General features: G+C 54.0%; 4 protein-coding genes across 4 annotated transcripts; 3 read left to right on the top strand and 1 right to left on the bottom strand.

Moving 5' to 3' along the window:
* Window positions 1-605: 605 nt before the first annotated feature.
* phyA (3-phytase A) lies at window positions 606-2,723 on the top strand (the record flags this gene model as incomplete). Its single annotated transcript, XM_036632876.1, has 5 exons — window positions 606-1,198; window positions 1,247-1,331; window positions 1,379-1,633; window positions 1,687-2,100; window positions 2,157-2,723. The coding sequence occupies 5 exons, from the start codon at window positions 606-608 to the stop codon at window positions 2,721-2,723; spliced, it is 1,914 nt and encodes a 637-aa protein (XP_036501378.1).
* Window positions 2,724-3,433: 710 nt separating this feature from the next.
* CGCS363_v001026 (putative hydrolase) lies at window positions 3,434-5,261 on the top strand (the record flags this gene model as incomplete). Its single annotated transcript, XM_036632875.1, has 4 exons — window positions 3,434-3,577; window positions 3,637-4,901; window positions 4,958-5,018; window positions 5,076-5,261. The coding sequence occupies 4 exons, from the start codon at window positions 3,434-3,436 to the stop codon at window positions 5,259-5,261; spliced, it is 1,656 nt and encodes a 551-aa protein (XP_036501379.1).
* Window positions 5,262-9,365: 4,104 nt separating this feature from the next.
* CGCS363_v001025 (putative oxidoreductase) lies at window positions 9,366-10,417 on the top strand (the record flags this gene model as incomplete). Its single annotated transcript, XM_036632874.1, has 3 exons — window positions 9,366-9,420; window positions 9,480-9,726; window positions 9,784-10,417. The coding sequence occupies 3 exons, from the start codon at window positions 9,366-9,368 to the stop codon at window positions 10,415-10,417; spliced, it is 936 nt and encodes a 311-aa protein (XP_036501815.1).
* A 210-nt stretch (window positions 10,418-10,627) lies between these two features.
* CGCS363_v001024 (uncharacterized protein) lies at window positions 10,628-12,997 on the bottom strand (the record flags this gene model as incomplete). The annotated part of the gene is made up of 1 exon (XM_036632873.1): window positions 10,628-12,997. One exon carries the CDS (start codon window positions 12,995-12,997, stop codon window positions 10,628-10,630), a length of 2,370 nt encoding a protein of 789 aa, XP_036501380.1.
* Between the last annotated feature and the right edge of the window lie 101 nt (window positions 12,998-13,098).

Genomic DNA, 13,098 nt, shown 5'->3' with positions numbered 1-13,098 from the left:
CTTAGTCCGACAGCTCGAAGAATCTCTCGCCCCCTTTTCTGCATCGACGGGCATCCCGAACGCGACCTCGCTATCTGCCGAGGGTTGCGCCTGCGTCCCTTTCTGCGCGTGCATCATCAGTCCAGCAATCCAATCCGTCCACCTAGCTACCTCTGAAGGATATTCATGGGACCGCCGCGGTACACTCGGATGTGAAACGTACCCCGTCTGACCGCCAACCTGCACCTCGGTCTTGCACCTGCTACACGCCCCTCCCACGTCACGTACTTCAAGGTCACACCTTTTCTCCTTCTGCCGCTGTCATCGGGCTCGTCTGGCTGGCTGAAGCAGGCCCAGCGTATCGTTGCTTTCTTTGTGTGCGTTGGTGGTGGAGCAGCCCGCCATCCCGAGTCATCGACGCAGTACGTCCGATAGGCGCGCCGTCCGACGTAGCGTGCAGAGTGCGCGCGCGCATCTCGCGGTGGTGCTTGCTGCATCAGGTTTATCCGTTTGACTCGACGACATCAAGTTGCAGCGAAAAGGGGAGGATCTCGTTCGTTTTTGTCGTTGCAAGCCGTTGATCCGTCTTGGCTTTTGACTTTGAGACTGCCGCGTGACGTGTGACAATGGCACCCCGTCAGGCCGGCTACCTCCGGGTTCCCGGCGAGGAGGAGTCCCCGTACGGAGGACAGCAGGTGCCCCGCCGAAGCCGCTCCGGGTCCTCGGGGCGGAGGGAGAAGCGCCTGCCCAGCGAGAAGCCGCTACCTGCGCTGCCGCCCGGTACGCCGGCCGACGCCACGTTCCCCATCAGCCTCGACGATGACGATGACCACAACGTCTCGCCGAGTGAGCGGAGCTACCGCCGTGCAACGGTCGCCATTGGCCTCGCCATTCTCGTCACCATTCTCGGGTTTCTGATTGCGTTCGCGGTGCTGGGGTTCGGGCTGGGCGTGGACGGTATGAGGCACGGGCCGGATGGGATGGCCAAGAACTTTGGGGGCGACGATGATTGTCCGTGTCGGCAGGACCCCGATGTGCCGCAGTATTTCAGGACGAGCCCGGAGCTGTGGGCCGGGCCGACGGCGACGGGAGCGGCCGCCTTTATGGCGCAGACGAGGGTTCTTCCCACGGGCAGCTTTGTCCCCAACGCGCCTTTGCAGACGGATGTGCCGATTGAGGGAATGAAAGGGGGAAATGAGAGCATCTTCAACATGATGGGGTGAGTCTTGCCGCCTGGGAAGGTGGGAATGAGTGCTGACCGCGGCAGATATCTCACGCCGTATCAACCGAGTCCTGGTTTCGGTGTGGAGGAGTATGCGTTGCCTGAGGGTGCGGACATTGTCCAGGTCCAGGTTTGTAGCCGCCAGTGTGAGTCGAGGGCTTGACTGACATGTACCAGATGCTCTCTCGCCATGGGTCCCGATATCCCACAATGGGCTCCAACGTCTTTGACTTTGGACAAAAGGTTGCCAAGGCCAGTGACACGCTCCAGGCGAAGGGCGCGCTGAGCTTCCTGAACAACTGGAGGTATCAGCTGGGCCATGAGATTCTTGTCCCCAAGGGTCGTCAGGAGTTGTTTGACTCTGGCATCTTGCACTCGTACATGTACTCTTCGCTATACAACCCCAACAGCAAGATCATTGTGCGGACGACGGTATGCTCAGCGTTTGTTTGCACGACTATTCTATATGACTAACGAACTTGTAGACGCAAGACAGGATGCTCAAGTCCGCCGAGTACTGGCTCGCGGGCTTCTTCGGTCTCGAGTGGACCAGGAACGCCACCATCGAAGTCATCATCGAGCAGGATCGGGCCAACAACTCTCTCGCCGGCTATCTTAACTGCCCCAACGCCCGCAAGCAGAACGGCGGCGATGAGGCGGCCAAGATTTGGGTCTCGAACTACCTCGCCAACGCCACGGCCCGTCTCAAGGACATGGTCGACGGCTTCGACTGGACGATTGAGGACACCTACGCCGCGCAGACCATGTGTCCGTATGAGACGGTCGCCTACGGGTTCAGCCGCTTCTGCGACCTCTTCACGTATGAGGAATGGGTTGGCTTTTCGTACTCTGTCGATCTTGCTTTTGCTGGAAACAATGCCTTCCAGAACCCCACAGGAGTAAGTCATTGTCGCGCTTGGTTGCCCTTAGGGATGTATGTATTGACAAAAAGCAGCGCGCCGTCGGCATCGGCTGGCAACAAGAGGTTATCGCCCGCCTCCAGAACCACACTCTAGGCTACTCGGGCTCTCAGATCAACGTCACGCTCGACAACAACACGGAGACTTTCCCTCTGAACCAGAGCCTCTACTTCGACTTCTCCCACGACACAAACATCGCCTCCATCCTGACCGCGTTCGGCTTCAAGCAGTTTGCCCAGCTGCTCCAGCCCACGGAGTACCCCGGCAAGCACAACTTCACCGTCTCGCATATCACGCCCTTTGGAGCGCGGCTCGACATCGAGATCATCAAGACGCCGAAGCCGTTCAAGGCCGACCGCTCCGGGTACGAGGAGTCCGGCGGCGAGACGAAGTACATCCACTTCGTGCTCAACCAGAGGACGCTCCCGCTGGGGTGGAGTTTCCCCGAGTGCGACGTGGAGAGGAAGGACGGCTGGTGCGAGCTGGACACGTTCTTGGAGGTGCAGGAGGAGATGCCCAAGCTTGCGGACTACGAGCGGGCTTGTCACGGGGACATTGAGACTGTGCCATATGGCGTTGTGTACGATGGCCGACCCATGTGAGCAAAGGAAAGTGTGACGATTAGTGTGTTTGTGTGGTTGTTTTTGTGTGTACATATTTCATTCGTTTCCCCGTCTGCTCGACGGACGGGCTGTGTCGTGTTTGGGTTCCTCGGGCGTAATCAAGGTCTTTAGATTTCCTTGGCGTAGATGGGCTGTGCAACGCCCACGATTTCACCTTCTTTAGCTGTCTAATTTCATGCAAGCCCTTCGCGGGGGAAATTATCGAGATACTGACACTTTGAGAATACGAGACTGGTGCCTGGATTGGCCGGGACCCCGCGAAATGCATTCCGGGGATGCTACCACCATTGAGGCTATGCACACGTTTTAGCGTGTTTCCTACTTCACAGCCTCCTTTTGAGACACCTTTACGATGTTCTGTATCAACAGCTGGCTTGTTTTCGCGTGTTTTGAGGGCTTTCCCTTCTGCTTCTCCAAGGTTCACGATCCTGCGAGAATGCTAGAACAGAGATGGACTCAGGAGAGGGACTGGAAATTTGACGTCACTGATGTTGACATGCAAGGGATGTCATGATGAGGCGACGGGCTCTGAGCTGAGGGTGAGATTGTCTAAGGCTGCACGGCGGAATTGTCTTGAAGATGATCTATAAGACGAGGGGAGATCTCTCAGGTCGATGGGTAGATCTCGGCCAACAGCAGACCCTACTACTTACATTCGTTTCAACAAGAATACCACAATCGTTTGAATCATGAGATCTAGGACCCTCAGCGCGGTGCTCGCGTCACTCGGCACCGTGACGAGAGCGCAGAACTGCACTTTCGACTCAATTACGCCCTCCCAGGATCTCGTCTGGTGCCAATGCGAAGGCGACTACCTCTGCGCCAAACTCGATGTCCGCAACCCAGGGCCCACCCCATCACATCCTCACTGACTAACCTCGCTTCTCACCAGGTACCCTTGAACTACCTCAATCCGGGACTCGCCCGCGCCACCGTCCCGCTGATCAAGCTCCCCGCGGCGTCCTCCTCCCCAGACGGGCCCTACCGCGGCATGATCCTCGCCAACCCAGGCGGCCCCGGCGGCTCAGGCATCGAGCTCATCAGCCAGAACGGCGCCCTGATCGCCCAGGCCATCGGGACCAACTACGACATCGTCGGCTTCGACCCCCGCGGCATCGGGCTGAGCGAGCCGCGGCCGAACTGCTCCGCGGGGATCCTCGCTCAAACGCAGCAGTCCAGGGAGGCGCCGAGGCTGCAGGACGCGTACTTCCAATCCTTCATCGACTTCGGCAGGGCGCTCGGGGAGCAGTGCGCCGAGCAGGCCGGCGGGCCGACGGGGGCGGGACGGCATATGACCACGGCCGTCACGGCGCGGGACATGCTCAGCATCGTGGACGCCTTCGCGCGGACGCCTGACGGGGCGCGCGCGGCGGCTAATGCTAGCCTGCTGAACTACTACGGCATCAGCTACGGCACGTTCTTGGGCCAGACGTTCGCGAGCATGTCCCCGGACCGCGTGGGGCATATTGCGCTGGACGGGGTAGTGGACCCGGCGGCGTTCCAGGCAAATGGGACGTGGCGGAGTGTGAATCATTTGGATGGTGTTGTGGGCGCGTTCTTTGTGTATTGTCACGCCGCGGGGCCGGAGGCGTGTGCGTATTACACGGGGACGACGGCGATGGACATTTTTGAGCGGTGGAAGGCGTCGTTTGAGAGGCTGGACGCGGGGAGGGCGGCGGCGGAGGGATGGGGGAATAGCAGCGAGATCGCGGCGGCGCTGTTGACGTTCAAGGTCGGGATGTTGGCGATGGCGGTGCAGCCGCTGGAGATGTTCGGGCCCGTGGCGGAGGCGCTCGTCGGGCTGGAGCAGGCGTTGGAGGGCGGTGTCTTGGGACAGTGGACGGAGCAGGTCAACGGGCTGATTGGGGATCCCGGGGTCGCGTCGTATGCGGCGACGAGCCCGGAGCAGGGGCTCGGCGTGATCTGCTCTGACCAGGAGAACAAGCAGTACGGCAAGGGGTTGGAGGAGATACGGGGGCTGATTGACCAGCTCGAGGGGCAGAGTGTTATCGGGGAGACGTGGATTAGGTTCACGCTGGGCTGTACGGGTTGGAAGATCAAGAGCGATGATGTGTTTACGGGCCCGTATGGAGGGGAGACGAAGGGGAGGGTGTTGTTTGTGAGCAACACGTTTGATCCGACGACGCCGATTGAGAAGTAAGTCTGCTGGTCCTTCGAGTGGTGGTCATCTGTCTTGCTTACTCCATTTACAGTGCTATCTCCAACGCCCCGAACTTCAAAAACGCGAGGAGACTTACGATTGAGGGCATGGGTGTAAGTCTGATCTAGTTTTCTGTCGTTGATTATCCGCCTAGGCTAACGTGGACGCAGCACACCGGAACGGCAACGAACAATTTGTGTGCTTATGGGGTTGTCAAATCTTACTTCCAAGACACGATTTGTGGAAAAGATATATACTGTCCGCTTGAAACAGGGCCGTTTGGAGTTCAGTTGGAGGGGTCGATTCAGGAGAACCTCGAGGCAGCGGGCTTGGCAAACCTCCACGACCTCTTTTAGTATTTCGAAATGAGTTTTGCTAGCCGGGCATTACCAGTCAGCTATCCGGGCAGTGTCCTCTATCACTAAATCGTAGTGTACTTCACGCTTTAACGAGGACGATCCTTGTAGAGATACCTAGATAGAGATAACGATGGATGACGACGACGACGATAGCGATATTACAGCGAGTATAGGGAACGTAGTCGCTTCAGTATAGATATAGGACATATGGACTACAAACCTCTTCTGTACCTATTGATACGGTTAATCTGAACGCAAGCCTTCCACCTATGCTACAATTGGGGATAATTTTGCTGGCGTCGAAGTATTCAGCCTTAGATTACGATCTCCAGGCAACCTCAGATGTGAGACATGCGCCACTATCATGATACCAAGTTGTATCTGAAAGCTACTTTTGACTTCCAAATCCGGTCCTTCACAGATCTGCACGTCCTTCTTGATAGTGCTGACGTATTAGAGGACCTTACTTCTTGTACTTCGCCTCAAGTGGCTGGAAGACGTGGCGGTGATTGGACACTCGCGTTGCACAGAGACACTGCATGACTGACTGGCAGAAGTCTGCGCAACGACTCAAACATATCCAATGATTCTGCTTGCAGATGCTACACACACTCTGGTGTCTTGAGAAACCAACGTTGTGTGATTGGCCTCTTCTACTCTACTGCCCTTTGGTCAGCTGAATCTCGTGAGTCGTGTGTTTAGACAAGGCTGTGTGAGCTTTCATGGCATATTCTGTGTCTGTCATATATATAGGCTTCTGTCCCGCTGTCATGTTTGCCATCCTTTACCACGACTTGCCATTCCACAACCACCACTCTCTCATACCTCCTCAACCGTCATGTATGATAACCGTTTTCGTGATAATCTACCACTCGAGACCCGAGCGACATTCGACGACTCCATCATGGAATCGACTATCGCCACGGAGACGGGTGCTGGCGTAGCCCAAGTGCGGAGCCTTGATGCTGCTGGGGAAGGCTTTGACCACACGTACGCCAGCGAGGAATTCCACTCTGAGGAGTCGCAGTCTCTCAAAGAGGACACAACCCCTGCAAATAATTCCATAAATAGATGGCATATCACCAAGACATTGTGGAATCTCTGGTGGTTAGAAGTCTCGAGTAGTCTGCTTGGACTTGGCTGTCTTCTGGCAATTGTCATCATCTTGTCAGTCCACGACGGGAGACCTCTACCCAACTGGCCAGATCTTATATCCGTCAATTCTCTCATTGCAATCTTCACTGCGGTATTCAAAGCCGCACTCATCTTACCAGTCGCCGAAGGTATGTCGTATTTATGCTGGCGGGCAATTTCTGATCTTCTTAACATCAAGGAAGGCGTCTGCCAAGTAGCTAATACAAAGCTACTACAGGGATTGGACAACTTAAGTGGACTTGGTATCGTCAACCACAGAGGTTAGATGACATGATTATGTTTGACGATGCTACTCGCGGTCCTTGGGGCTGTCTGCTCCTTATCATCAAGCAGTTGCCACGCCCACGAAAGGCGTAAGCTACATCAGTTGAATCCGAAAATGAGGGATTGCCTAACTGTCTTTGATAGATACCTGGCTGGACTTGGCGCTTTTATTACGGTAGCTGCCTTGGCAGTCGATCCGATTTCACAAGCTTTAATCGAACATAGAGCATGTGCTTTCTCCAGGCAGCCTATGGCAACTGAAGTGGCCGAGATCCCCAGAACAAATACTTACATGGCTAGCAGGGGAGTTGTAACAGTTCCAAGAGCAACATTAGACTACCCAATGGAGGTAGCTCTTACTAATGGACTCACGAAACAGGAGGAAACCGCAGCTCTTATCAAATTCAACTGTAGCACCGGCAATTGTACCTTCAAAGCAGAGAGCGAAAATTACTTGTTTTCGTCACTGGCTATGTGTTATTCATGTCAGAATATTACCGATGAAGTCTTATTTTCAAAGACAAAGTCGAAAGGAACGACGGGGACCCGCAAATGGAACTTGCCTTCTGGACCGCAAGTGTCTGAGTCACGATATTCCGCCATGCTATCAGCCGCAGCCAATTCATATAAGTTATTCGAAGATGACGATAAACCGTTTTTCAGTTTTGATACACTGATGCTCACCAATCCTCACTGCGAAGGTCCTGATGATGAGTGTATGTTCGATTCGCGCTACACCGAGCCTATTGCTTCACGGTGCAGACTCGACCTGTGCGTGAAGAGGTACTACGGTGAAGTTCGGAATGGGATATACACCGAGGAAGAAGACTCTAGAACCATGCGAATTTCTCAAAACACACTCGCCGAGGTCACCTCAACCATACCCCAGATCGCTTGGGTCCTTGTCACCAACACCAGCTTGGTCGACGGCCAGGAAATTCAATGCGCTGCCACAATGAAAGAATCAGATATGAAATCACCAATACAGCCGGACTGGAACTCGTACTCGAAGGAATGTGTGTGGGGGATGGAAATGATGGCGTCGGAGGGGATCCAACAAGTACTCGGGGACCTGCTCACAGGAGACGTCAACACCACTGACGTTCCAACCCTCGGTTTGGTAGCCGGCCCAGTATGGCTCAAACAATTATATGCCGACGGCTTTGGAAACTTGGCGAAGGTAGAGAACATGGCTCGCGGACTAGCAAACTCAATCACAGCCGCAATTCGGAACAGACCTTACGCAGGGCCAAAAGGAGGACCCCCAGTCGACCTTCCCCACAACCTTCGAATGGCTAGTGGGACAACAAGTAGCATGCAGACTTGTGTCTACCTGCACTGGGGATGGATTGCATATCCGGCTTCGCTGCTTCTCCTGCAGTGGATATTCTTGTTAATGGTGCAAATCAGTCAAAAGCTTACTCGTCCGAACGATTGGGGACACACCATGACTTGGAGGTCCTCGCCACTTGCACTCTTATACCATGGCCTGGATGATGATCTACGTGGTAGGACTAGGGAACTGGGAGCAGTCAGTGAAATGGCTAGGATGGCTAAGGACGTCAATGTGCAGTTGGGACACGACGTGAAGAACAAAGACTGGAGACTATGCGAGGTTTAGGCTGAACACGGTGGACACTGGAATTGAGGCCGGAGTACTTTGGCCATTCTTGATTCGCCTCGTCTTTTCATGCCACAGTTTCCTGTTGATTCGCCGCTTGAAGTTAGCGTAATCTGTAGGACGAGTTTGTCAAATTCATACTTCATCTGGGGGTTTGACGTTCTTATAGATCTTTGTGACGGACAAATCATCGCCAACCACCCGTATCGTGATGGCCTCCACATCCACCGCTAAAGGTCACAAAAAGCAACAAAAAACATACAACAACAGGCATTCGCCGGTCGTCACCGACCCGACTACTACTCTGTCCCTCACTGGCTTATCTATGGGAGAGCGGACGGGATCCCGAGTTTTCCAGTGGGTATGGTCGTATGTGAGAGCTAACAAGGGTGGAGGAGGTCATGAAGGCATCGTCGTCAAGGTGGGGCACATGGGCACAGAATCAGGCTCCCGCAACTCAGCGCCTTACAGCCTGTCTGTCAGAAACAACGTTTCACCTGCATATGGAGCGGAATTGTAATGCCGGTAATTCGGGAGTTGTCTCGGAGTCTATCATGAGGCTTTTTTCATGCGAGGCGCGGCTCTCACTTGGGCCAGAAACCGATGAGATCCCGCGACGCCTGGCGCAAGGTCTTTTTGCATCAAGAACCCAACATACATTTTGACCCCAGGTCATCATCACATTGAAAGAGGGTCTGCTTTTTCGAGTCATCGTCTTGCTCGGCACCAAGACATATGATGCTTTTGACCCTTGGCTTATGACCATTTGGACAGTCTGGATCCACACAACCCCTGCTTCAACGTTGGTTCTTGCATATGAAGAATCTCTGAACCAACCGTTGGTCCATCAAAGGTTGCAATGTGAGCTGTTTCTTCATGCTGCCAGGGTCTCGAGTTCCACAATGCCTCGGACTTTGTCCCATGGGAAAAGGGACTCTGCAGCGGCGCTATCCACTTTCTGCTGAAGATATTTTCATAAATGCGCCCAAGATTCCCCTCAATTCTTGGCTCAAACTGACCCGAATATCATCGAAACTTATATCTTGTATTCAAAAGGCATAATGGCTTCCTGGGACGCCAAGGGCAAGTTCGCCGTCGTCACCGGCGCTGGCAGCGGTATGTGCTAAACCCCTGATATACCCGGAACATCGTGGTCTGATCGAAATCCACTCTAGGTATCAACCTTGCATTTGCCGAGCAGCTTCTCACAGCAGGCTGCTCCGTTATCTTTGCTGACATTGCTCTGCGTCCGGAGGCAGAGGAACTCATCGCCAAATATCCCCATCCATCCAAAGATGAGTCGCCATCTGCCGTCTACCACAAGATGGATCAGTCCAACTGGGCTCAGGTATCAGAGACGTGGGAGTTTGCCCTAAAGACGTTTGGCAGGGTCGACCTTCTCTGCCCCGGAGCTGGCATCTGGTACGAATCACGGGCTTGCCTTAGTAGCATTGAGTACGTATTGACGCAAATCTATAGGGAGCCCCCAACAAGCGCTTTCTGGGATCTTCCGGGTGTCTCGCCGCTGGCCCAGGATGACCCAAACGCTGCCCCCGGAGTGTACAACATCTTCGCCGTCAACGCGATGGGGCCCATTCGTTTCGCTCAGATCGCCATCGACTACTGGCTGCAGAACAAGATTGCAGGCAACTTGATCTTCGTGTCGTCCCTGAGCGCATACCTCCCAACCATCGGCACGCCGCTCTACAACGCCACCAAGGGCGCTCTCAACTCCTTCACTCTGAGCCTGGCCCAGATGAAGGCCCGCCTCGGCATCCGAGTCGCGTCCATGTGCCCCGCGACCACGTTCACACCAGCAGTGCTCCAACCGTACTGCGTAGGAAAAGTTCGCGAGCAAGACATGAACATGTCGGCCAAGGAGTGTGCCGAGGTAATGCTGCGCATAGTGACGGACGCCGCGTATGGTGACGGGCAAGTTGTCGAGGCTATGCAGTTTGGGAGCAAGGAGAAGTCGGATGTGAGGGTGCGTGTGGTGCCGTACCAGAGCCTGCTGCCCGACATTGACTTTGAGGGTGATTTCAGCGGGAAAAACATCCTGGTGGAGGAAGAGAAGCTGTGGCAAAAGTTGAAGACGGAGGGTGTGAGGTCATGAGAATTGGAGGTAGACTTATTTGCACTTCGACGATGATAAGAGCTATTTTAAAGGAAAGAAATTGAAGATCTAAAACTGATAACTAGCTTTAATTTTCTGATTATCTCCTGCTGTCGGAACCCTTAAGAGGTGCTTGCTCCATCTGAATTTAAGCCAGTCTCGTAGTCGTCTTCCAGAATTGGCACCGGCTGAGGGGTTTAAGCCCGAGTCTTACACAACATGTTGCTCAAAAGGCCGAAAAGGGTTGGTTTCTGTCTCGTGTTTGATATAGCGATACGCACGTAAAGTTGAAGGGCGACCAGAAATTGTGGTCTCAAAGGCAGCGTGCTGCTCATCGTCATCCATAAGCCCAACTTCGGCGCCACGAAGATCAAAAAGCGAATGGGTGGCGGTGAAGGAAGTTTTTGGCGCGTCGTAGGCACTCAGATCGTACTTCTCGCGCATCACATCCAGCGCCTCTGTCCAGGTTCCTCGAGCCATATAGATATTTTTGAATTCACGAAAGTGCATCGGCCCATCCCCTATGAAGCTGTTAAGCCTTGTCGAATCAATGCACACGGCGTGGAATAAAAGCAGAAGTGGCTGCGCCCATTGCCTGGGCTTCATGATAGACGGCAGGTACCAGTCGCCGACTGAGAAATTCAAGTACTTCTCGTGCATGAGTGAGGTGAAGTCCAGGGTGAGTTGATTCAGACTCTTTGTGTCGAGGAGAGCGTCCAGGAAACCGTCTAGGTGTTTCAACTCCTCTTCTGAGCGTGGCTTCCAGATGCGATTCACATCGTCTCTTGCAAGCAACTCTGGATCATGATTCCTCCAGTCGGCTGGTGGCCCGATCTTGAAGCGCAGGAACCACACGTTCTGGAAAAGTTTGACAGTTTCTTGTCGAGCTTCGACATTCGTGGGACGGAGAGCCTCAAAACTTGGCGGGGGCGTGATGTTGATGTCGACTTTGGTAAGCTGGACTCCGCGTTTGCCAAGAAGCGAAAGAATTTGACCAAGAACGTCGACTGGTGGTGAAGTCTCAAAAGAAGAATCACTCCCCATGGGCGAGAATCGCGCAAGGCGATCCCATTGCATCGGCTTCGTGAAGAGTCCTACGTAGCGGTCTCCCCTCATGAAGTTCTCATCGCGGACCAACGCCATTTCCAAATCCCCGCACACGGTACTGATCGATTGCGACCTCCATAGATAATCTGATACTTCCAAACGAGTGAATCGGGGCATCTGAGACAGTGCATTGACAACTTCGTGGACGAAGTTTTGTCGAACCGCTTCATACTCATTCAAACTGTGCCTGTAGGCTTCATACATCTCCACGAGTGCATGTTGTTGACGGAAAAGAGCCAGCCATCTCTGTTCTCCATCAGCGCCATCTCTCGGGGTATCATGGAGGTCTTTCCAAGAGGTCAAGAGATCCTGAAGCTGCTGGTGTCGCGGTTTCGCATCCTCGTTGTGGGCCATAATGCTGTGTAGGATGGTCTGCCCCCTCTCGTCTTTCCGATAAAGCGCAAACTCGAGCATCCACACCGCGTAAGCCGTGAAATTCCATGCAGAGGCTGCTACATTGGCGCAGAAATAGCCAAGCGAAATGCGGACTCGTTCAATGCCGTTGCGCAAGTGTGGGCGCTCAGCGATGTATTTGAATCGATCAAAAGAACTCTTCGTCATCTGAACTGTCACGCAGTGCAGGAGCGCAGGCGAAGATACAATGTTGAGGGTCTGACAGGTGAGGCGAAGGCTTTGGATGTCGCGATAGCCGCGTGCCATGTATGGTTTCTCGACCTGTTTGGGGTCCTCGTTGTCATTGCCGTCGAGGTACTCCGCCACGAAGCCGAGAACTTCTGGCGGAACATCGAGCAAGGTAAGCGGTCTAATAGATGATCGCGAACGCTCAAGAGTGATTTTGCGCAACATGTTGTGTTCGAGAAGAAGCCTTTTGGCAAGGTCCACATGATGGCTGGGAGGGGCATCTTTGAGGACGACTCTCGCAGAGGCTGGCTGATCGTCGAGTTCGAACATCTTGACGGGCCAGATGTCTTTGATGTGAAGCATTAGCTCGTCGATGTCGGTCATTCGCTGGTAAATGGCACCGAGACTCCAACTCGCAAAGTCTTCTGGCTGAGGTTCTCTGGTGCACAGCTCTTTGCCGCGACCACAGATCTGTATTTCTGTCCATCTCCGATCATGAAGAACAGGGCGAGGGTCAATGTTGCATTCAGGAGGTGTGTTGCTCATCATATCCCCACAATCCCAGTCATCAACCGGGTCATAATAACCGCGATCTTTTGACCAGTCAATGTCGAACCAGGTCCATGTCTGGCGCCTGAGATCGATACGCCTTCCCATTTCCCGAGCGAACTCCTCTCTAGGATCGTATTGACCGTCATCGCTGCCACTTCCGAAATGTCCGGCCGATGCGCCGGCCATAGCGAGGAGAGCGCTCAACATTGCTTGGGGATCATGAACCCCGAGGAGATCGTCATCATCCCAGGGGTCATCATTGTCCCAGGGGTCATTATCTTCCCAAGGTCCATCACCGGGATAACCGTAGTCGTTATGCTCTTCATCGTCGCTATCCATGGTTTCTGGCGCAAGTAAGCACTTTTATGGTATGCGGTCGAAATATGTAGTCTGCTGAGGAGTCCACAGCGATGATGAAGTTGGGAGATTGACAAACAAGT

Source organism: Colletotrichum siamense (assembly GCF_013390195.1).
Source record: "Colletotrichum siamense strain Cg363 chromosome Unknown KSG_Cg363_contig01, whole genome shotgun sequence".
Taxonomy (NCBI): domain Eukaryota; kingdom Fungi; phylum Ascomycota; class Sordariomycetes; order Glomerellales; family Glomerellaceae; genus Colletotrichum; species Colletotrichum siamense.
The sequence above is the reverse complement of the archived record's forward strand: the minus strand, read 5'-3'. Positions and strand labels throughout refer to the sequence as shown.